Source organism: Porites lutea, chromosome 5 (genome assembly GCF_958299795.1).
Source record: "Porites lutea chromosome 5, jaPorLute2.1, whole genome shotgun sequence".
Taxonomy (NCBI): Eukaryota; Metazoa; Cnidaria; class Anthozoa; order Scleractinia; family Poritidae; genus Porites; species Porites lutea.
Window position 1 is genome coordinate 26599407 of NC_133205.1, and position 24262 is coordinate 26623668.

Sequence of the window (24262 nt, forward strand, 5' to 3'; positions counted from 1 at the left end):
TCTACGAGAAACAAGTTCCACTGATTAACAAACTACAGCCATTATCTTACATTCACGTCAAATATAGCTCAACGCCTTCCACTTCACGCGTCACAACCAACCCCTAAAACATACAACGCTCCTGCACTAATCACACATCCCAAATATACAAAAATAACTTCACACACGCCTCGTACATCGACGCCCAAATATACGCTCCCACAGCGTCTTGTTTGAGAAAACTCCCGAAGCATACTTTTAAGAAACAAATAAACAATCTACATATTACAACTTGATCTTCAAAGACAGGATAATTATGCTGATATAGACACCCTTATTAATGAAATTTAATAATTCAATGTATTGTAACATTTATTTAACTAATTATTACATATTTAACTCATTCGTTTCTCTTTTTCCTTGATGTTGTAAATCTCTTTTGTTTTTCTTGTTACAAAGCTAGGCTACAAAGCACAAAACTGTGAAAAGGGCTGTTTCAGACATGGCCCTTTTACACGTGAAAAGGTTACTAAAAAAAGACTAAAAGAAAATACAAAGAAGAGCGTTTCATATTGCCTTTTATTATAAAAGAAACATATATAACATACAGACTAAAGGACCTCTTGATTACCTGTCTGTTTTATTGCTTATTCTACGGGTGAATATATATATAACAAGGATTCTCTCTTAGCGAATATTTACACTTAATTGATATGTTCAAATGTGATAAGACTTATCTTTATTTGTAACACTTATAGGCTGGAAGTCGTGTCTTAAAATTTGCCGCTGGGTTATGATAATGGCGGTATCAATCTTTATACCTAATAAGTTGTTATCATTTATCTAACATGATTTAATTCTTAAAAATTAATACCCCCTAATCAACTAAACATTTTTAAAGAGCTTTGGTTGAAACTTTGATCAACTTTCTGTTCGTCAAGAAAAATTTGTTACTATTGCTCTAAATAAACAGTGATGTTCTGTTGTTTCTCTTTTTAAAGTCACTTGCCGTTTCCATCTGAATTAAGTGATCACCCCCCCAGAGCATGTCTTTTAAAGACAGCTGGGACGAAAAGCCACAGTAATGCGAGCTAATGCGACTGTCGACTGTCATTGAAACTTAGACCACAGAATATTGTATTTAGTGCTTTGTGCACTGGATCCTGGCAATTTCCTAAAGCGACAAATTTCCTGAAAAGGACAAGTCACAAAGATTAGAATTCATGGCTACTAAATACTGATAGTGATAAATCCAGGACATCACAGGCCCATTATGGCTCTTGATTCCGCCTATTAGCCTGAATATAAGGCTAAAAATAAAATAAGCAACACTTAGGGAATATTTTCCTACCAAGTGGTTGTTTTTGGCGAATCAGAATGAGCCAATGTTGGACGAAAAGTGTGGTCAGTGAATAGCAAAAATGACAGTCGTTTTCTCTTTAAAATTTTAGCAGTGTATAACTCTAGTAAATTGGACAGAACTTCCAAAATAAGGTAATCGTGCAGGGATCTATCCTTCCTGAATTAGCTGCCTATCATTTTAATGCATAAATGCATAATCTGCACCGTTCCTTAATTATGGAAAGCAAAAGACCCCACCCTTCCAAAAAGGGTTATTAAGCCTCATCTGTCCTCAGTGTGGTATGCGTGCTTCCCGTTCAACCTCTTCTAATTAAAACCTTCATTGAAGGTGACACTAGATAGATAAATAATCCTTTTTCATATATATTTACTATTCTAGCCTTTTTTTAATAAAAAAAAATATTCACCAGAGAGAAGCTTGGTTTTCAATATCGTCAATCACGGTTTTTAAGTAGTATACCCTGTTAAGGTTTCCTTGAGTTAAAATAATGACGCCCGTTGCTCAACAAAAACGTGTAAGCCATTGTTATCAAGAGGAAAGCATCAATTAGCTCTACGATACACATGTTGATTAGAAGTATTTACCTGTTAGCGGTTTTGATCTTTTGGCAAGTGCGTCTTCATATTTTTTCTCTCTCAACTCCTCTGCTTTCTCTTCTGCTAGTTCTTCATTAAGAGTGGGCTTAGGATCTGAGTAATTGGAAAGGACAAAAAGGTGTCAGTTAATAAGGCCATAGGGACGTATGGTCATGTATAGACTCTGTATAGTGAAGCGCACAAAAAGTGGTGTATTTCTGCAAGTTGCGCGTTGAGCTTCTAATTTAAATACTTTTAATGTTGATTTACTTATTGTAAACTTTTCGTGCAACATCGGTCTGTTCCATTGTATTAACGAAGAATTCAATTTGTTTTAGGATAAAGAATATAACCTAAATAAGTTCAGATATTTTTTCTAGCCTAGCAGCCGCTCCTGAAGTCAGCGGGTTAGTAAATTTGTTGATTAGTCCAAACTTCAAAAAATTAACATATTGATAATATTGAAATTTAGTTACTTTTCTTATGGATGATAACTAATTAGCTCCATCTAAATATTTTAACCGATTAAAATTTGATAAGCTAGGCCAAGGTTAGTTACCAGTATAGTGATTCAGCTGATGCGAGGTAAACTTTATTTAGATTGTTATACAGATAAAAAGTTATAGTTATTTAAATATTTTCAGCATGCTTGTTATAGTTAGCAATGTTAGTACCTTGATTCCTTAAAAATCTTTGAGTTATTCCAGCTGTCTCTTTCTTGATTACTCTGGACAATTGATCTGTGACATCCTTGCCTAATTTATATAGTGACAAAAACCACATACACCAGATCTAGTTCAGCTCACGGGTCATTTTAACCCTAAATTTGGCAACCCTTACATGCATTCAGTTTTTTTCGGACAAGGAGGAATGCATCCTTCAATTATATACTGATCGAACTGGTTTGTAAGACTGAGACAAAAGAGGGGTCAGAGTGGTGATGAAGCCAAAAGTATAGCTCATTCCTTAAGAGTTATCTTCTCTTCCTCTGCATCTCCTAAGAGGTCTAGAAATAAAATACCATATGGTTTTTGTTTTAAGCTGCTAAAATGAAACTGAATCAAGATCATAAAAAGAAATTACTCATCAAAATGGGCATCTATAATCACATTTTCCTGTAGAATCAGCTCAAGGTTTAACAATAATCAGGACATCAGGAAATTTCACACTTCATTGATATTAGTCGGAATAAAAGTGCTCCGGGATGCCCCACTACGGGAAAGCTGACAACATAACAGGGCTACAATAGTATTGATAACAAAAAAAGGTCTCCGTTATTGACGTAGATGGCCTAAAAGAAAGAACTCTTGAATTTAATTGGACTGAAGGCTACTGAGGCTTTAATTGAAGGAGAACTTGCGCAGGGGATAAAAAATTATTTCGCTCTCAAAACACACTCGCATGAACTTTGACTGCCGAAGCTCAAGTGTGGCACATTAATTATCAGATGTCACAAATGCAGACATCATATCGAATGTGGTTTGGTACAAGTGAAACTCAACAAGGCTTTTGTGGTGTCGGGTAAACTTGTTTACCTAATGTCTTTGGGGGATCATCTACACCTTCTCCTATGTCCTGGTACTTGTATTCATATAAACCTTTAATTAAAGAAAAAATTTACTAATCAGAAAGTATTTATTCATTGTAATAATGATAATAATAATAATAATAATAATAATAATAATAATAATGATAATTCCGTCCTACAGTAGTTTGTTTACTAGTTATCATAAACCGCAAGTGACTGTTTCCCCAACGTGAAAGATTATATTAACCTTCTTTGGTTCTTCCTACTCATACTGAGTAAAAAATGTTACCTTAGACGCTTAAATTCATTAAAATTTGGGGGCTTCAGTGCCTAGTAATTTACTCCTTTCAACTTCGAGTTCTCTTGAGATAAAAATATTGTTCTCGATGCGAGCTTTGATTCAATTCAATTGCAACGCAAAACTTCTTTGAAAATTATAACTGATCAGGTCACATCATCGGACAGGTTGAAAAAGGGAATCCAAAACTAGCTAAAAGTGAACTAATCGTTCTTTAGTGAGGTGGTCGAAGTAAGCCTTCCTTACAAGCGCTATAAGGGTAACTGGAAAAAAAAGATGGACATGGAGTGGTGCGATAGCAAGCCAACAGCCAACAAAGTGTTTCACAAAACGACTCTCTTCAGTCCCTTGCTGGCGACCCAATGCGAATGAGGTTGTGTATTCATTGGACGAATGAAGAAGACAGCAGAGCGGGCAGCAACTTTAAATGCCATTACCGGGATGCCCCAACCCCTGTTCTAACAAACAAATTCTAGAGCCGCAGCTGTCTTCAACAAAGTTGCTTAAGGTGGAGTCTGCTGGGTTATGAAGTAAAGCACAGACTGCTTCGTTCTTAAACCAACAGATAGCCACTATTACTTATTATTGATATTAACCGGAGTTTGAACATAGGACTGTACGTGCTCAGTCGCGAGTTTATTGTGCAGTGATTCCATACAACTTTTTCCTTCGACCTACCTTCAGAAGTTAAAAGCTGTCTGAGTTGAGTTTGCAATTCTACCCTCCCATCCCATCTCCTACTTTACCCATCCACCCACCGTTTTCTGTGAATCGGTTAGAAGTTGTTCTTTCTGCATTCATTCTTGTACTGGCAGGAAGTGGTTGTTGCTCGCTACCCAACGAAGTGGTACCAGCTAAAAAAGAAAAAGTTCCCTTTTCATTTTCTGCCATATGATAAAAAATTGTCATAGCTACAAACCACTAAGTATAAAGTATTATGAAGCATTCATAATTATTGAATCACGTGTTGAATCAAATTAGATCGACACAATGTTTTCAAACTAACGGAGTGACCAACTCCAGCTCAAGAAAGGACTTCCCGAACCTGCCAACCTGAAGTGTATTAATCCATCTAAGGAGATAAATTTGTTGGATTCTCACTAACCCACAAAAAGAATTCTACAAATTTAATTTTGGTTACTAAGAAACAATCTATTGACAATATCCCACCTCCTCCCCAAAAAAGTATATCTTTGTATGTTTTGCGATCATGCGTAAAAGGTAGCTGTTAGTAAGAGTAATTGACAGCAGTCTCGCATTTCTTTATAGATAATTAAAAATAGGTTATATAAAAAGTGAAACACACAAGTGTTCAAAAAATTAAACTTATTTATCTGCCTGGTGACACAGCCAAATGTCCAGAGTTGGGTCCTATTATCCCTTCCCAAGATCTACTTTCCCCCATACTCGTAAGTTGGGCTTACATGCATTTCTTCACCATTTTGCAATTTAAAGTATTCAGAACTTACCAAAGCTTTGTGCATCATCCTTTAAGTCATTATCAGGGTTCACAGAGGCGTCTAAGAATATGAGATTGATAACAAATTTAAAAATGGTCAAATTTAAGACGTAATGTTTATGGTTCATATTAAAATTTCTTCCGTTTTCTAGCATTTAGGACACATTGCGCGGGTAGATAGAGAAATATAACTTATAGAAAACCAGAGGAAAGAGGACATTTAGGCTTAAAGATAAATAGTAAACTCAGAATCGTCATTATACGCCATGTACACGTCCAGTATTTCTGCATGCTTCTTAGTTATCACAACTCAATGATCTGGGGCCAATTGCATAAATTCTAACGTGGACGCAACCGCAAGCAAGCAGGCAGGTCTGGCATGACGCTTATAGAGGGTCCCATGGTATACCTCCCTAAAAATGCTTTCACGTAAAAATATTGATGCTTTCACGCGTCGCGAATAATTCCCAAAACTTCTGCACATCACATAGGTGAGCTACATTCACGGCAATTGCACCATTTTTTTTAAAATAGCTCTCCCTTATTTACCTTCCTTTCTTTTCTTTTGCTTTCCTATTTTGTTTTGGTTTTTACTTATCTAGTTGATTACGACACTGAATGAGGAATAATACTTGAAACATCATACATATAGATCGTCTCACCTGATTCTATGCATTGCTCCAATACCTTCATTTGATTGTTCTTGTTTCGTTGAAGAATGATCTTATAAGGACTAGGGGAAAGGGATTAATATTACCAAGGCTTCTATTAAATTTCTTGTGATTGTATTAAACTTCATATTTGCACTTAAGAGTCGTTTTCGAAACAAAGTAACCAAATTCATCCAAGGCAACGAATAGTTGGCTGGACCGCTGGTTATCAATACTTGAACAGAGGTATAAGTAAAATTATAAAAAGACTACAACTCAGTTCGCCGGGCTCTGACAAGCGATAATAGCTGGAGGTTAAATTGAGGCATTTTCCTGTGGAATGCTACCTTTATCCTGGAAAACAGACTAAAACTGTCAGTGAGACCGCTCCTTGTCATTAGGTCCTATAGGTCTTTCACCTAAAGCGGCGTAGAGGACTAAATTCGTCCATAGACGCCCCGTATCCTGGCAAGTACTACTAGGAAAAGCAAACTTCAGTGTAACCCCTTTTACCTGGGCATCAAATTGCTGTTTCCAAGGTTTGTGGGGCAAGTTAGACAATTATTTACCTTAAAATTGCAACAAAAAGCAATGGACGAAACTCCTAGCGTTTTATATAAACTTACGAGTCAAAAGCTTCTACGATATTCTTCGTGGTATCTGTTGGAAGTCCTTCTTTATCGTACATGAGTTGACCATCTTCATACATCTTGAACGCATTAGACCTCTTGTAACCAGTAGCAGGGACGTTTGGTGGGTTTCTTTGGTACTGAAGGAGTCGAGAAGGGCCGCATTGCATCTTGGCCACTAATAGAAAGCAAAATATTCCAGTTTTTTTCTTACCGGTGGCAGGGTTATTTTGGGTCTGACCTGGCAGGAATTTAGGCAGCCTTGCCACTTGGCGCCCGGGAACTAGCACAGGAGTAAAGTACTCGCTGGGTACTAATGTGAACACACCCCTTTGTCAGTGCCACACGCCCCAATTCGAGCACGGGGAGGGTGCCCGGGTCGAGACCTTAAACGTCCGTGGCCGTTATTATACTACTATACAAAGAGTGGCATTATCCGTCCCGGCAAGCTTGGGCAAACATTTTGCAGCAGTCGTAATCAGAAGCTTAGAACTTTACGATCAAGGGAAACGAGCGTTCTGATTCCACTTGCGACTCCGTCGCTTACGATCTAGTGAAAATCAGATTGTTGGAGTCGCAAGCAGAAGCAGAAGAACTAAACCAATCACAAAGCGAGAGAACGTGCATTGTGATTGGTTTATCCTTCCGCTTCTGCTTCCGGTTCCGACAATCTGGTTTTCACTATATCGTAAGCGACAGAGTCATAGGCGGAGTCGGAAGAAAATGGAAATGTTCTGATTCTTCCGACTCCGATTCCGTCGCGCTTATGACTCTGCTTACGACTCCGATTTTTGATTTACAATGAGTCAAGCGCTCTTACGACTCCGCTTACGCCTCGGACTCCGACTCCGTCGCCAGTGAAAACCAGCCTTTATGCGTTTAGAGCATAAAAATGAGCACAAGAAGAAGAACTAATTAGTCTGGACACATAATGCAATAATGCATCTTATTGACTGACACATACCAGAGGAACTCCAAAATGTTTGCCCAAGTTCGCCCAGACATATAATGCGACTTTAGTATAAAAAAGCCATTTCTGATCAAACAGCGGGAAGAACAGAAATAATATTTATATTTTTATTTAGGAAGCAGCAAAGTGATTTTTGCTATGGTATGGTTATCATCGCACTCTTGTTGACTTGATAGCAACCAATTGCCTGGCTAGTTTAAGATTATGGTTACATACCTTCTTGACCGTGATATCGTACCACGTGTGTCTGGAATTCGTCATCAGGTCTCTGTTCTTCGTCTAAAGAATTGATAAAGAGGAAAAATACGGGTTCGCATTTCAAAGGCAATGAAAACTCAACCACACAGTGCTTCATTTTTTAAAAGTGTCAATCACTAATTAAAGGCACTTTTTCACTTCCACTGCCGGCGAAGATAAGACCGCCATTACAACCCCATCATCTGGGCCAGCCACGTAAAAGTGTAGCTGTTTGCAGGAAAAAGGAACCCTGATGGTGTCCGCCAGAAGAAGCTTTTTTCTCATCTATCATCATTTATGTTGGGTACAGACTTCTACTCTTGTGGATTCCCTTGACGGCACCTCTACCAGGATGCTTCGTGCAGTCCTGAACATCTCCTAGCAGAGCTTGTGCTCAATGAAGTCTTGTATGAAACGCTCTCAACAAAGGCTCCAGCAAGGTGTCCCGGCGGAGACAAGGTCTCTTAGTTCACTGCTTCCGGCAAAAACCTACCAGAAGGGACCTGATCTTGTGTTCTGGGAGCCCCTCCACAGGAAAAAAAAAACATTGTGGGCGTCCCTGTACCTCCCTAGATGACATTCTTAAGCGAGATAGGGGTGCTGCTAGCACCGCTGAGCTAGCCTTTCTTTGGCTGACCCGGACACTGGCACACAAGGCGTGGCCGCCTTGAGTGAATGAGTAACAAAACGATTTGATCGGCTGGGATCAAGATCTGCAGCGCTGGTAATCTGCGTTCATGATTCTGTACCCTAACGCAACTTCAGGACTGCCATTAAGGACAGCGATAAAGGAATTAGAAAAGCAAGCCACAGTTCTCAGTGAGTCACAATCGGCGACAAAATTGTTGAGACGTTGTACTCAAATAGGGTAACTTTAGAAACATAAGAATCCACACCCCTCCCCTGTCCCCTCCATTCAAAGTTGGGATGTTTCTTGGTTTCTAAAGGTAGCTCGAACAGTGTCACAACATTGCATGGAGGGGATGGGGAAGGAAACGCTATCTTTCCCCCTTTTGAAGTCCGGAAAACGTCAAAAAGTCCATTTTGGGCGAAGTGTCTCAACTCATTTTGTCGCCGATTGCAGGTTTAAGAACTATTCAAGATTGCTTGTAGCTTACCTACGTCCAGATAATGAGTCTTGCCATGGTCATCACGGTGCTGGTAAATATTTTTGTGTACATGATGAAGTATAAGTGGCTTTTGTCGGTGATGTTTACTTGGCCATTCAAATTCATGATCTTCTCCTAAAAAACAATTCAGGCAGATGTAACCAGGCGAATATTTTGTATTCCCAATCTTGTACCACTTCAGACTTTTATACTTGTGAAAGGAAATTTTGTTAAAATATTGTCGAAATTCAAGGTGTAAATTTAATCAGTTATATAGCCACTTGCCTTTAGCCGGATGCTCTCCTGAATCTTCATCTCCACTATTCGCGCCCGATTCACTTTCACCAACTTTAGAACACATGCACAAAATATTTGAATTACTATTGACATGCGTCTTTGAAGTCTTAGGCCCGTTTCAAAGGCCGTGCTACTACCGTTTCGCACTCAATTGATGAAATTATTAGAATTTAGCACGGGAGAAGCTCGAGGTTTGAAATCAAGTCGTGCCACTGCTGTGTAGAACTCAGTTCATAAATTATAAATACATTAGAATACATTTAAAAGTTCTCTAAACCGCTTTTTATTTTTATGTTTTGTCTGCAACAGCTATTTTATCCAGAGTCGTGCAAAATTCGAGCCAGGGCAGTAGTGCGACGTTTGAAACATGCCCAATCCATTTGGCATAGAATATGAAGCAAGCAGTAAACCCGAAGGTCATCGTTTTTCACTTAAGTTTTTGGAAATAAAACCAAAAAGTGGACAAAACACTAAACATAGCTCAACGAAGTTGAATAAACGGTTCCATTCAGGGGGGCTCATTCTCCTCTAAATTTCAAGCTAACTGCAAGAACTTTATCTTATCTGCGAGCCTATTTTGCTCTGTAACTAAAATAGCCGTAAATAAATAAGTAAATAAGAATTTATCACCATTCTGATTCAAGTTACCAATGTTATTATTACTTTTTTTACTTACTTACCAGCTTCTAATATCGTTGGATTTGATTCCTCGGCTTTGTACTCTGGATAATTATCAGAATCTAAATAAAAAGGACTTTTTTATTTGTATAATATAGCACACAATTATCAGCGTTTACAATCAGTGGTGGATTCAGGGGAGGGGCCCTGGAGGCCCCCCCCCCCTCCACCCCTTATTTTTTGACCAAAATGAGGCCCGAAAAAAATTTTTTGACCCCCCTTATCTCAGGGTTTTGATGACCGCCCCCCACCCCCCCCCCCCTCACCTTATTTCGAAGGTCTGGATCCGCCACTGACAATGTCAAAAAAACAACGAAAATCAGTAAGCGTTGAATTGTTGCTGAGAGGGTGCAGTCCATATTGGTACGTATCGGTTGCTCTTACAAATCGAACAAATGTAATGCTTACAGTTTGTCATATTTCTCATTTACATTTAGTAACTTACCCGCTTTGGAATGGTGTCTAGCAGGGTTGAATCCTATGAATTAATGAATTAGTTATTTCAGTTTCTTAATTTAATTGGTAATGGTAATAGTTTTTTCGTTAACAATACTGTAGAAGTGGGTAACTATTTTGAATATACCTCGAGGCACTTAATCATGTTATTGTATTCATAAGGCAGTTACAACAACTGCTGGAACGATCGCGTGTATTCACGTCATGACTAACACATGGACTGTGGAACCTTAACTTTTTTTCCTTTTCGCAGAAGACAGCGCTTGTGTGGTCCTTATTGTAGCAAATTACTACCTTATAGTTTTTGCGAACTTTAAATTTGAACTTACTCAAGAATTCATCTAATTTTTAGACACTTAAAAGCGATGTAGCTAAAAGGCAGCTGCCTCGAATCTCGTTTTTCAGTTCTTCTTTTTTGAATCCCATTTCTCGCTTCTCGATAAATGTTTAAAACACTCTGTCTGGTGTTTGATATAGTACTGTCGGGATTTCCCTAAATTCTATGTGCTGGCTATGAGTTGCAAATGACAGCTGTGAAATCATTTTAAACATTGATTCGGCATGTTTAGTATTATCAGTGTCATCAGAAGCCCTGGGCTCCCGGTGTCATTATCGTCATTTATTATTACTATTATTGTTAATGATATATGAAATATATCATATATGAACTGCGGAAATGAAATGAAAATGAAGAAATGATCGTCGCAGTGAACGCAATTTATGCAATTGCGTAAAGAAGACTTAAAAAAAAAAATTCAGGACTTCAACGGGGTTTGAACCCGTGACCTCGCGATACCGGGGCGATGCAGCATCGATAAATCTTGGAAAGTTTTATAGTCTAATTAAGAGTCTATACTCGAAGTCTACCTGCTCTGTCAGGATTGGAAATAACAAAACACGATCTTTTCAATACGCAAGAGGAGTGCGGCAAGGCTGCATTTTAAGCCCTCTGCTCTTTAACTTATACCTTAACGATCTAGCGTTCTCATTTGACAATGTTTTATCAGACCCCTTCGTGTTAACAAATGGCACCAGACTCAACTCTCTCCTTTACGCAGATGACTTGATAATATTATCGCGATCCAAACTTGGTCTACAAAACTGCCTTAATGTACTATCTTCATATTGCAACTCATGGATGCTTAGAATAAATCCTAAGAAAACCAAAATAATGATTTTTCAACGATGCACACGAAAATGTGAACATAACTTCCGCATAGGCAATGAAGTAATCGACGTTGTCCAAAACTATACTTACTTAGGAACTCGCATTACATCTTCCGGAAATTTTACACTTTCGCTTGAACATCTCCGACAAAAAGCTCTTCACGCGCTCTTCAGCCTCAGGCGGCACACGGATTTGAATAGTCTTAAGCCCTCACTTGTGTGTAAAATTTTTGACTCTATGATTTCACCAATTCTAACCTACAACAGTGAAGTTTGGGGTGCTTTTGTTAAATCAGATTTTAAGTCCTGGGACAGCTCTGCAATTGAAAAAACCCATTTGCAATTCTGTAAACGTTATTTACAAGTACATAACAAGGCATCCAACATTGCTTGTAGAGTTGAACTCGGTAAATTTCCCATGATCATTGATATAAATAAAAAGATTCTAAATTACTTAGACTATCTGAGAGGTAAAGATGAAGATTCTATAGTTAAACAGGCCTTACAAATTTCAATTGACCTTCATCATAACGGAAAAACTAGCTTTTACTCTAATCTCATGAAAATGGTTGACTACTATGATCTAAACTATGACTTTTCCTGTAATTCATTGAGTGACTCAATTGTTAATAGGTATATCGGCATAATGAAAAATAAATACGTCTCTTACTGGAATCAGACCCTTCAACAATCACAAAAACTCCGTTTTTATTGTACAATCAAAGACGACTATAGCCCCTCGCCGTACCTAGTTTTAACAAGAAAAAACCCTTCGAGAAAAGCATAAGTTAGATTTAGAATAAGTAGTCATCAACTTAGAATTGAAACAGGTAGATACGAAAACATTCCTCGCAATGAAAGGATATGTCACTTTTGTACAAGTAACAAAATCGAAGATGAAAATCATTTCTTACTAGATTGTAAGGTTTATTCTCAGATCAGAGACATATTTTTCTCCAAACTAGAAACTAAAATACCTGACTTCAAATCACTTTCACACGATACTTTAATATCTCTTCTTATGAATTCCTCTGATTATTTAATTAACTGTCAATTAGTTTCATTTATCTCGCAATGCTTTGAATTAAGAACCAAATTAATATCAATGAATGAATGAATGAATGAATGGGAACTGTAACGTTTTGTAATGTTTTGCACGTACTAATTAGTTGAATTAGTACTTAAATTTAGACTAATAGCTTTTGCAATACTGTAATTCCTTTATGGTCATGTAAATAAAGCTTTTGGTGTTGTTGTTGTTGGTCTTCTCTTTGCCTTCAATCGCACCAGTATCGCGAGGTAACGAGTTCAAACCCTGTTGAAGTCCTGAATTTTTTTTCAGGCTTTTTTATGCAATTGCATAAATTGCGTGCACTGCGACGATCATTTCTTCATTTTCATTATTATTATTGTTATTATTATTACTATTATTATTATTATTATTATTACATTATTACTAAAATAGTTAATGCTATTATTAGTAGTAGTATCATAATACTATTATTTCTGGGATGGCGTTACCTTTACAACCCTTTACACACGGCATGGTATCAACAGGAGGTCCAAAATGACTGCAGTCGTGTCCACCGAATTGGGGCTTGGGATTGGTGCATGACCTGTGACGGTAACGCACTCCTTCGCCACATGTCACGCTACATTCCGACCACTCTGAGTAGGGCGTGTAGCCTCCGTTAACTGGGCAGAAAAAAGAGAACGATTTGCAACATTAAGCCTTATTAAACGAATAAAATTTGGCAAAACAACAGAAACCAAAGAGATAAATATGACCTCAACCCAACCGCTCTTTCTGTGCGGGATATGCATCTAGCCATAGGCTCGTGCGAAAACAAATTTTAAAAGAAGTAGCCCAACCAAATTTATTGATGTAAATTAAATTCCACCCTTACAACTTAGAATGTTCAATTAACAATAATTACAGATATTTATTTCAAGTACAAAAACTTTACTACTAACTCTTTTTGACCTGATATACTTAGCTAATTCATAATGTTGACTGGAGACTTAGCTAAAACTTTTAAATGTAAATAAATGTATCTCTTTCTGCTTAAACGTAAACTAAATAATTTTTTCACTCGCATACCTGGGCAGCTGTGTACGTTGCATGATCTTCTCTGCAACACTTGGCGGTTATTGACTTTGATCATCCGCAGTCGAATCCCACCACCGCAGGTCTTATCACATTGTGTAAACCCAGTTGTTAACACGTGATCTAGAGACAAAATAGGAATGTTTATAGTGAAACTTATTTTGTTACGATCTGGTGATTTCCTGCTGAAATTTACAATCAAATTTTGTGCGATTTGAAGGCAAAGAGAAGACCAAGATTTATTGAGATTTACGTTATTCGCCATAACTAGAGAGGGATTAGGAGGGCCAAAATGGGGTTTCATTCTCACCTTTTATCCTCTACTGCCAGAGTTGAATCTCATAGCCAGAACATTTCAGACACTGCATTTAATTTTCGTTATATTTATTTGAAAAGTACTTCGTGTGGTAGCAATCACAAAAAATCAAAGACCTGTAACATCAGCTGCTAATAATCATTGTCCTTTTTTTTTACTCGTTATGGACAAACTTGCAGAAATAGACTTGTGTAAATACTAAGTCATAGTTATGTACTTACTGCATAATTTGCAGGCTTTTCTACAGTATCTCTTCATTAGTTCGCCAAATGTCAAGCAAAACCTCTTGGCTGCCCACTGCTCGCATGCTTTGGGAAACTTGTCCTCACACTGTCCAAGATAAACTACAAGAGAAAAAAAAGGCTAAGCAAAAACATTTAGAAACACTGAGAACTTAACACCTATCCAACTCAAGGATTTCATTGATGGTGTGATAAGTAATAAAATTTAAGATAAATTATCGTTTTCTTTGTATTTTGAGGGAAGGTAAATCTGTGATTCTCTTTCTCAACAGAGTTTGCACTACAGTGATAGTGAAGTGCTGTACACTTGTGTCGCCCATAACAGTAACTCTCTTCACTGGTCCCAGTCTTTCCTCTGAACACGTTACCCAGGATTTCTTAGTTTCTCGTGACAGTGAGAGATATCCTGGAGAAAGCCTAGGGCGAGAAGTGAGAGAATAAAAAGAGACATTTTCATACCAATGGCTTCGGTTTAGCCTCGCTTTGAAACAGAGGCTTGGGGAAACTCCGAAATGGCCTTTTGGCAAACTTCACACCACCCTAGCACTATAATACCCGACTGTACTACCCAGAACGACACTGCTTTCCAACTTACAGATTTTGGTGTTGTCGGGCGTGAGCTCCTTAAATGTTTCCTGGAGGAGAGATTGGTTTTGAGGACGAGGCATGTGAAGCAAATCACTATGGCTGTGGGCGTGTGACTGCTGCCTGTTATGATCAATAAGCTCACTGGCAATGTGATCTACTATATCAGCTGAACCCTGGGCACTAACATCAGTAGGCATTTGGTGTCCATATCCCTGAACCACGTGCAACCCTGGAAAAGAAACAGTGTGCACAGGCTGCGCATGTGCTTTAACGGAAGCCCCGCTGACTACAGACTGGTTTGTAGCTGACTTTGCTGAAGGTTTGTGCACTTGTGCATAAAGAGGCCCGGGTAATTTCGTGATGGTTGTCTCTGTTGTTGATGTGGTTTTTAACACTTTATACCCGGCAGGTACTTTATGATTAGTGTTACTAGGACCTATTGGAGTGCCACTAACTTTTACAATCTTTAATGCTTCATCGTTTCCAGTCAAAGAAGTCTTCGGTCCCATCGTACCATCATTTGTCTTCATCGTAACAATACCTTGCTTATTTCCTGTAGTATTATTACCCGGTACACCTTCAATTGCATTTAGAACGTCTTTTAAGTTTTGTATATTTTTGCTCAAGATTTTGTGGGCCTGCGCATAATTTTGATATGCTTTGTTTTGGGAGATGTGTTCGGGTACTGTTATTGTGATGTTCGATGGAGTTGCATTGACATGGGTTTTCATCCCCGCAACATCATCGATGTCGTAACCAGTCACATTCTCAATGTTAGCACTTTTTCCCTTAGGGGCTGCGTTTTGTGGATGCTTATACTTCATCGTAGATTCTATAACAACATTTCCGCTCAGTTTAGGTCTCCCAGTAATTACAATGTCTTTGTTGAACTCTGTTTTTACACCCTGATGTTGAGAGACCTTATCTTTTTCAGTGCTGGTCTTTACCACTGGGTCCATCACTTCAACTCTTCTCTCCTTGTTGTTGAGTTTCGAAAACTTGCTTTTTTGTGATTCTTTGGGCTTGACCGGTGTCTCGGCCTCTGTCTCCGTATGTATTTCAATGTTGTCTACTGGTTTATCGTTACTCTGCTCTTTATGCGCGGTTTTAGTACCTTCGGTTTGGTTTTTAGGATTGTCTGTTGTAACAGCCGCTATGGCGTCCACTTTATCTTGGATGTCTTTTTCGATTTTTTCCAGGTACGATGAATTATTTACATTCTGAGAAATTTTGAAAGCTAAAGAAGAGAAGGAGAAAGAATAAAAGTCGTGAAATGTTAAAATTTTAGACACAAATACAAACTGAAAATTATGAATCATCTAAGACAAAAACGTCTACTTTGGCCAACTGAAACAAAAGCAAACTTTTTTCACCTTCCTCGACTTCTTTAACGATATCGTCACTTGAATTATCTGAACCTGTGATAAATGAAGCGAATGTAAAAGTCTTAAAAATACGGAGCTTTCCCACATCTAGAGTACAAGGCCAAAACTACTGACGTGGTGATATCACTTCTTTCATCAGTGAACATTTCTAATGGTGAGTACCTATTGTAGATATATACTTAGATTATGCGGAAAAATGATTCTCTCCTCAAATACCCTACATCTAAACATACATCATGATGATTCTTACTTTTATCTGCTTCTAGCTGGGCTTTATCTTGGAATTTTCTTATTTAGATATATTTTTATTACCCTTTTGATAGTGTGGTGATAGGGTGTGGATGTTCAATAAATGTGATTATCAGTGTGAATACTAACCTTTATCGGAATCAGAGTCCGGTTTAACGAGTTTTTCATCACCTAAGAAAAAAAATTTCTTTACATAAGAGCAGTAGCATTGATGAAGTCGAAATATGCTCCTTTTATGACACTGTATAGGTCACAGTACGCTAAATTTGGTGATACCTGATGTAGATCTTTAATGACCAAAGCCTGCTAAATTCCTGGGCAGGATGGGTACAATTGGAATTGACTCAATTGTTAGACGTCGCGGAGGTGTATAAGAAGAGGTAAGAAAAGACTTTCGATAGCCTGCGTACCAGGTGGTGGTGGTGGTGGTGGTTGTTGTTGTTTCGTTTTCTTTTCTTTCCCCCGTCCCCTCCCCCATCGTTCTCTCGTTTGACTTCTGTTTAGCTCTCGCTCGGCTTTGTCCCTTACTTTACGAAACAAACCAAATTATAACGCACCAAAAAAACTGCGCCTGCTACGCAGGCTCGAATTATGAAGGACGTACTACTAAGAGTACATTTTGTCTGAAATATTTACATTTCGTTAGATATCCTATAAGGTAATGAAACCTACTTTCTGTATGTATTTCTATTGGTCCTTTGTCGCTATTTCTCTGTTCATCTATCAAAGATATAAGGCAATGGTTAAAAAAAGCTTTTAACCATCGGGAGATAACTCAACAAAGTTTTATACGGGGAGGCCGGCTCCGCCTCGAGAGTATACCTCTTAGCTGAAGGATAGTTCCCCTTGCACAAACTCACTTAATAAGAACAAATTTACATCCCTACTTACAAGAAATATTGATCAAAATTGTGTGTAGGCAAAGTAAAAAAGGGTAAATACACAAAGTGGGTGCAAACTTATCAAGAGTCATCATCAATCCAGTCATATAAACTACGATCACAATCTAGAGCTTAAAAAGTACGGAATAAATTCAAGGCCAGAACCATAAGGGGGTCCAGTCCCGGTTCTCTAGTCGATGAAGCCATCCTCTCACACGTGCTGGACACCACCCCTGCCGGGGTGAAGTCAAAGAGATTTCATTGGAGGTCGAAAGCATTGGAGAAATTTTCAAATATATCAGGAATTTAATCTCAAGATTGCGATCGTAAAATGTCTACATTTGATAGCCAAATCGTAGGTGGTATTAAGTCACCAAAGCTGTCGACGTCTCTACACCATTGAAAAAAGCCACCCCTTTCACAAACCTAATCATTAAAATGACAACTGACTTTTCTAAACCCTCGGAATGAGGTTGGCAAACGTTATTATAAAAGAAAATCGAGCATTAGAAGAAGAGATGCTGACCAGTAAACTATATTATTTATCCATTTCAAGTTGTGGCGGACCTTTTTTAAAAATATCTAAAATGACACAATTCTTCACCCTTTCGTATGCGGCGTCAACTCTTGAAATATACCTGGAGCCTGAAAAAGGTGCCCGTTAGCCGGGAGGTCCCCGGGGGAGGCAAAACAAAAATTGTGTCAACTTTACCTTCTGCGTGTATGCGAATCGTGTCCCCCAAATCATCTAAAGATTAAGGTTACAACAAATCATACATCTTATAGGCGATAATCCAAGTACTTTGTTTATATACTGTATTGGTATATATGTAATATAATAAGAACTCAAACTGCTTTTGCTGAAGAATTTTCTTAAAAGAAAGGTGAAGAAGACAAAAATCCATCAGATTTCACCTGAACTCCCTCTTGTTTTCCTCAATCTTATGACGCAAACTGTGTCTCCGTTTTTCTTGGTAACAAAAATTAGCTGCTACATGGTGTTAGAAGCATCCATCGAGGATGAAGGATAGAATAGCGTTTTAAAACAACTGAGTCAGCTCAGTTGGTAGAGTGCTGGTGTGATAACAAAAGTCAAACTAACTTTATTTAGAGAAGGAGACACTTGACAGTTTCAGAAGCACTGATAAACCTGTGTCCTGACTATGGTTGCAGACATCTCCAGCCGAATTGGGGAAAACCGGGGGAAAATATAGCTGATCAAAGAAGAAAACCAACACTAAACTCAAGCGACATATACGCTGGGGTCGATCCCGAGCAACGTTGGTGTGATAAGCAACTACTGTCACATCAAAACGCCTTTCTCGTTCGCCCTGCCCTCCACAGAGGGAAGGGCGAAGGCTAGAAACCTACTAAACGACCGAGTAATAATTCGACAACTTTGTGGTTAACGAAGTGTTATAACTATCGTATGCATATTGTCAACTTACCTGAGTCCTTTGTTGAAAATGACTTGTCAAAATCTTCTAGAAGACATTTTGAAAAGGAAGAAAATTTTAATGGAGATATTCCAATTCATTCAACTAAGGCTAAGAGCCCAAAATAATTAAATCCCTTTTATATTTGTCAGTTATTTTTTATAAATACGCTACAGACTAACAGTAACGATTGAAAGGTTTGTTTTAAACCGAAGATTATGGAGCCCAGAGCACTGAGGGCTGGACCCAGCTGTATAAAGGAGCTTTAGATTTAGTCAGCGAATTTTCTGCACCTCTTGAGCAATTACTTACGACTGCATAATAAAATTAAGGTTATGATTTTGATAACTTTGATGCTGCCGGGCTGGGATGGAAGTCAAAGGGTTAGGTGACTCCTGGTTCCTACTTAAGGTTCCTAGCGAGGGAACACGGGTCGTTTGAAAATCGCGGGTCAAGTGTCGGAAACTTTTAGCCAGTTTCGGCACGCTATAGCTTTGCTCCATGAACCATATAGACCTTGTCACTATTTTGGAAGCCATCTTGACGAGTACGCGCAACCGCGTGATAAATTACTTTCTCACGCGGTTGCCTACTCCTCAAGATGGCTTCCAAAACCATGACAAGGTCTATTGCTCAGTTGAATTGAAACATATTGCAGTTTCCGAACTTTCGAATGGCAATTTTTCTTACTGTTATATGTCCATCGTGTAACAGTTGTAGAAAATTTTAGGTAAGGCCTTTTGTCATAAGTTTCCAGGTGTAAAGGGACCTTTAAAATCCTCGTTTCTTCAAAGAGCCCGAGTCTGAGAAGAAAATCTAAAAACTTAATGATCTAAAGTGCCTAACATATCTTTGATTCAAAAGTTATTCATTGTAACAATTTTAAGAGTCTATTTTTGTCTAAAGATTTTACCCGCGTGCAAATCGTTGGCTCGAGCATTCTGAACGTCGAATTCATCATCCTGCTCATCTGCAGTATCTACAATTATCATAAACAAAGTCACAACAGTATTGGAAAGAGAATAAGGCTACTCTTCACACTGCATCGAACGACTTTCCGACCTGTTGCGTTTAGTTGTTTTGTTCACACAGGATCACCTTAACCGTACGAAAATTTAGACGCCCAGACGTTTAAAGGTTCTCGTAAACAGAGCGAAAATATTGAACGGTCCCTTGTGAACCAAGTGTCGAGTCAAAATTTTCAGCCGGTCGAAAATGTGTCCACCCAGTGCCGTGTGAAAGTAGCCTTGGAGTAAAAAAGTTAACACATTAAAAGAATTTGTTTAATGAGAAAGATGTTTTTCAGTCAGTGACAGAGGCGCTGCTCGGAAGAAAAAATCCGAGTACTCCCAACATGCAGAAGTCGAGCCTGTGACCTTCTGGTTACTAGTCCAGATGTTCTACCACAAAGCTACAGGAGACTCGTGGGAGCTAAGGCCACTAAACTAGGTTTTTGACTGTATCGGTATCATGTTTTCTGATAAAAATTATTCAGTCTGTCAAAATAAATAGAAAGTAGGCAACGATTGTTTTAAAAAGTAATACGGGGAAGGAAATCTCTGGCCATTAATCCGTTTAAAATATGGCACTATCACCAGCAGCCAAAGTTCATACAACACATTCCATTGTAGATGACTTGCGCACATTAGTCATTTGATTTGTTAAACGCCTGGCGTAGTCACCTTTATTGAAGTCGTGACAACTTTTTTTTTTACCTTCATTACGTACCCCTTTGAATGACGCTTTAGCGGAAATTGTACTGTGTAGCAACTTACCAATAAAGGTTCCTCCTCCGACGAGAACTGTCTTCTTTTCCACAGTAGAATCTGATATTTCAGTGAGAATGATTTATAGTTTGAATTAACAGCTTTAAAGCTGCCGGGTAGCAAAGTAAAGTGACACTTGGATTAATCAAGAAAACACTCAAACAAATCAAGAACAAAGTAATTTCGATCTAGAAGACCCGCCTCTCTACAACTATCCACACACAAGCATGACCACTAATCTTAAGACCCTGACTCTTCCCAAATTGTCTCATACAACTTTTGCGCTGCGGTACGTCAATGGTCTTGTGTTTTTAGCACGGAAACGTCGTACAACAAGATTAGACCCACTGTCCTCGGTCATTAATGCCACTTTTGTTACCGTAATATGCATGTTTGCGTAAACTAATGAAAACGTTATGACAGGATTCCTTTCTACTGGTTGTAACGTCTAGAAAACAAGAATGTTCTAAACTGAGCATTACCATGTTTCTTCTTCTTTGAGGGACAATCATGAGGAGAAAGGTAAAAAGTGGAATCCATGACTTCTTTACTTGATTCATTGACTTTGCTCAGCACTACTTTGTAAGGTTTGTGCTTCAAATGCCGCATAAACCAGGTGGGGTGACTGTACAGCTCAAAAGCATACAGGGCTGGATTCTCTGTTACCTTCAGGATGAAGAATGTAGCGTCCTTAACTGAAATAAGACAACAACAACAATAATAAAAACAAATCAGACTAATAATGAAAAAGAAAGATGATTCAACTTTAATGCGGTCTACATCTAAGGTGACTACATCGTGAGACAAAGAGAACTATTATTATTATATCCATCCGATGAATAAGCACAATCTTTTTCTAGTCACTCCCATTCCTGATATTATCTCCTTTCTAATTCTGTAATTGTGTAAAAAAAAAATGTCCAACCTGTTAATGAAATTGGCCTTGTAGTACTAATACGTTACGGTTATGATGATGATGATGATGATCATTATTAAACTTATTACTATTATTATTATTATTATTATTATTATTATTATTATTATTATTATTATTATTATTATTGTGTGATCCAGTTCTCTGATATTTTCTGGGTATCTCAGCCATGTCTCAGCAGCTTCCCACAGCTTAGATACAAGATATGAGCAGTATCAAGGATGGCTGAAAACTGTTATTATTTCATAAGTAGGTTGAGTGTGATCGTCCGGGTGAACGTAGTCCTGAATTTTTTTGACGACCTGTGCGGTAGTCATCTTCAGAGTCAAAGTGAGTTGTATCACGTCAGTTGATGGAATTAAACTCTGGTTATTGACCTGATTGGTCAATTAAGTCGCGATGTTATTGGTCGTCTGTCAGTTAAGTCATGATGCTGTTGGCTATGAAGACTCGTAATGTCATTGCTGCGTTTCGATCTGTCCACTGTCACAGTTAAACAGTCGTTTTCTGTTAGTCAAATTGTCAGACAGTTGTCCAATCGTTCTCTCGTAGTTAGTTTTGTTTGATTCCGTCAATAAGTCGTTTGTACGGTGCCGGTAACTGTTGACTATAGGCTCTCTAGTTTCTGTTTTTGTAGCAGGAATTGTTATGCAAAACATCGAGAACAAGCCCCAGCTACTAATACGCGAACTATACCTCTTTGGTTACGCTACTTTGACGACACATTCATTATCTTATCAGTACAGGAGCCCATAACTCGGAGCAAGCAACTCCCATACTAGGCCTATGTCACGGCGTTTTTACGGACCAGTTTATTTTTAGACACATTTTAGGGCACCTTTTCCCCCGAAAATAGAATCTCCACCATGTCTATGAGCGCACTCGAAGTATAAGACATTAAAAAAGTCCGTAGCTTTTGCTGACTGGTTGTGGAATTTTAAAAGATGTTCAAAATTTGCGCCAAAACCGTTCTAATCCGTGAAAACGCCGTGACACAAGTGCATGGAAGTTGCTTGATCAGAGGGCTCCTGATCAATATCATTATCATTATCATTGTTATTATTATTATTATTATTATTATTATTATTATTATTATCGTAAATAAATTATTATTATTATTATTATTATTATTATTGTTATTATTATCATTATTACCGTTAACATCATAATTCTGAATTTTATTCTGATTGGATTATTAAATACTTTAATGGTAAATTGAAACTATTAGGGGACCCTTAAATCACTGAATTATTCACATATTCCGAAAACTGACTCAAAAACTCCAAGAGTGCAGCTGTTACCAGATTTGGGTTATGGTATAAACGAGGTCAAACATAGCTTAATTCACCGCGGGGTGTAAAAAACGATCTTGCATTCCTGAGAAAAGCATCAAGGAGACTATTATAAACACTAGCTTCCTTATTCAAGTACTACAACTATACTAAAACTTCGTCAAGACAACCGACATAAGCTTTAAAGCTTTTAATTTAATCTTGAATGAATTAAATAAACGTTGAGAATTTTTTCTCTTCTTATTTCTATAAGTATAACTCCTTAAATAACTCACAGAACATGGAATTGTTAAGCTCTTTCTCCAAATGAAACTTGTAGTTTTTGTGGCGTAAGAAATGTTTGGGATGGAAAACTGCTTCCAAGGATACCGTCCCATTCTCTTTCAAAAGACCTCTATGAACCTTAAAAATCCCAGGTTTAGCTGAAAGAACCACTCCCTTTTTCTCGGCATGCAGGCCATAGTTTTCTGTAGCCCTTGTTGGATCGTCCACAGGAGCGTTGATAGATATAATTTTGACACATTTCGGAAGTAGCAGATCTGAAACAGGTGGGAAAATGGCGTACGTTTGTAAGGAACAAAGAAGAACTCACGAATTAACATTTAAAGTTATTTTCATTCTTTGTTTAGATTTACTTGAAATAAGTGAGTGTGCATAGTATGCCGGAAAACGAGCACAAAACCCCATTATTGAAAACAAGCCTTAAGCCCTATTCGTATGAATATTAAGCGCTATGCGTGTTGTTTTCGACCGGTGTCCTGTCGCCCTTACAGGCAATAAAAAATACAATAAGGTTACCTAATTTGAAGGAATGAATCGTCCTTTAAAGAATGAAAAGGCGTTATAGCAATTTGAGTGGATTGTTCAGATAGAACACAGGATATTCACTGGATATTTTTGTTTGCTCCGTTTAACAATATTTGGCTTCCAAATTGTGTAATTAAGCGTAAAAATTTGCCTCTTCAGGTGTTGAGCTGAAGAATGATCATCTGGGGTGAAATATTTGGACTAAGCGCGCAGTTCACTAACCTTTTCCAGTGACGAGACACAGGTTGAAGAGAAAAGCCACAACAACGCCACGAGTTCGCAATAGCATCATTCAGGCAAACTTGACTCTCAAGAATCTAAGTTGTTGTATTTTTTATAAACAAACAGTCATATTGTGGCTACAATAACCGCCATAGAATGGTTTCTTAGAACTATGATCTTATGGGCTTTTCCACTTGACCGAGCACCAATGACGTAATACATAATTCACTAACTTGTCAAGAGGTAAACAGGGGGTCTTTGTCTTCAATTCTGACACCAGCTGTTTCGTAACGTTTTCCGTTTATCTGTATCAAGCGCAGTTTGCGTAGTTAAGGAAGATCGTTTTCTTTATCTGCTAAAGTCACGCAAGTTGCATATTCTTGCAAACATTGTCCCTTTTACCAGCAAAGAAAATCGAGGCAAATGAGAAAGAGAAGGTCATGAAACAGGTGTCCTGAACGCCTTGCTACTTCAGTCTGGCAATTTGTGCGGTTTCTGCTGGCTCCAATTTTCTCTCATTCATTTATAAATTCCCAAGCAAGGCAATCCATAGCCCCATTTATTTTGCAAATATCGCGGAAAGTAGATGTTATATTAGTTTTCCTTCGACAAGGCTGTCATCTAACTAACGACTTGAGACAC

At 38.2% G+C, this 24262-nt stretch overlaps 1 protein-coding gene across 1 annotated transcript; it reads right to left on the reverse strand.

Annotated features, from left to right (window-relative positions):
* Nucleotides 1-549: 549 nt before the first annotated feature.
* On the reverse strand, nt 550-23784 carry LOC140938569 (uncharacterized). The gene is made up of 26 exons (XM_073388061.1): nt 23621-23784; nt 22867-23130; nt 20848-21060; nt 20375-20425; nt 19513-19578; nt 18612-18647; nt 17876-17911; nt 16955-17002; nt 16022-16066; nt 14656-15885; nt 14040-14162; nt 13497-13625; nt 12917-13090; nt 10218-10250; nt 9775-9834; nt 9083-9145; nt 8807-8932; nt 7668-7730; nt 6479-6659; nt 5865-5935; nt 5213-5263; nt 4502-4597; nt 3453-3515; nt 2592-2672; nt 1927-2031; nt 550-1170 (listed from the first exon to the last, which is right to left on the reverse strand). The coding sequence occupies exons 1-26, from the start codon at nt 23688-23690 to the stop codon at nt 1154-1156; spliced, it is 3495 nt and encodes a 1164-aa protein (XP_073244162.1). The 5' UTR covers nt 23691-23784; the 3' UTR covers nt 550-1153.
* Between the last annotated feature and the right edge of the window lie 478 nt (nt 23785-24262).

Coding starts and splice junctions, on each gene's coding strand:
- LOC140938569 (XM_073388061.1), bottom strand. CDS start 23,690: ATGATGCTATTGCGAACTCGTGGCGTTGTTGTGGCTTTTCTCTTCAAC. Junction 17,912..18,611: donor ATTTTCAACAAAGGACTCAG/GTAAGTTGACAA, acceptor CTTAATCTTTAG/ATGATTTGGGGGACACGATT. Junction 2,673..3,452: donor TGATCCCCCAAAGACATTAG/GTAAACAAGTTT, acceptor TATATAAATTAG/GCAAGGATGTCACAGATCAA.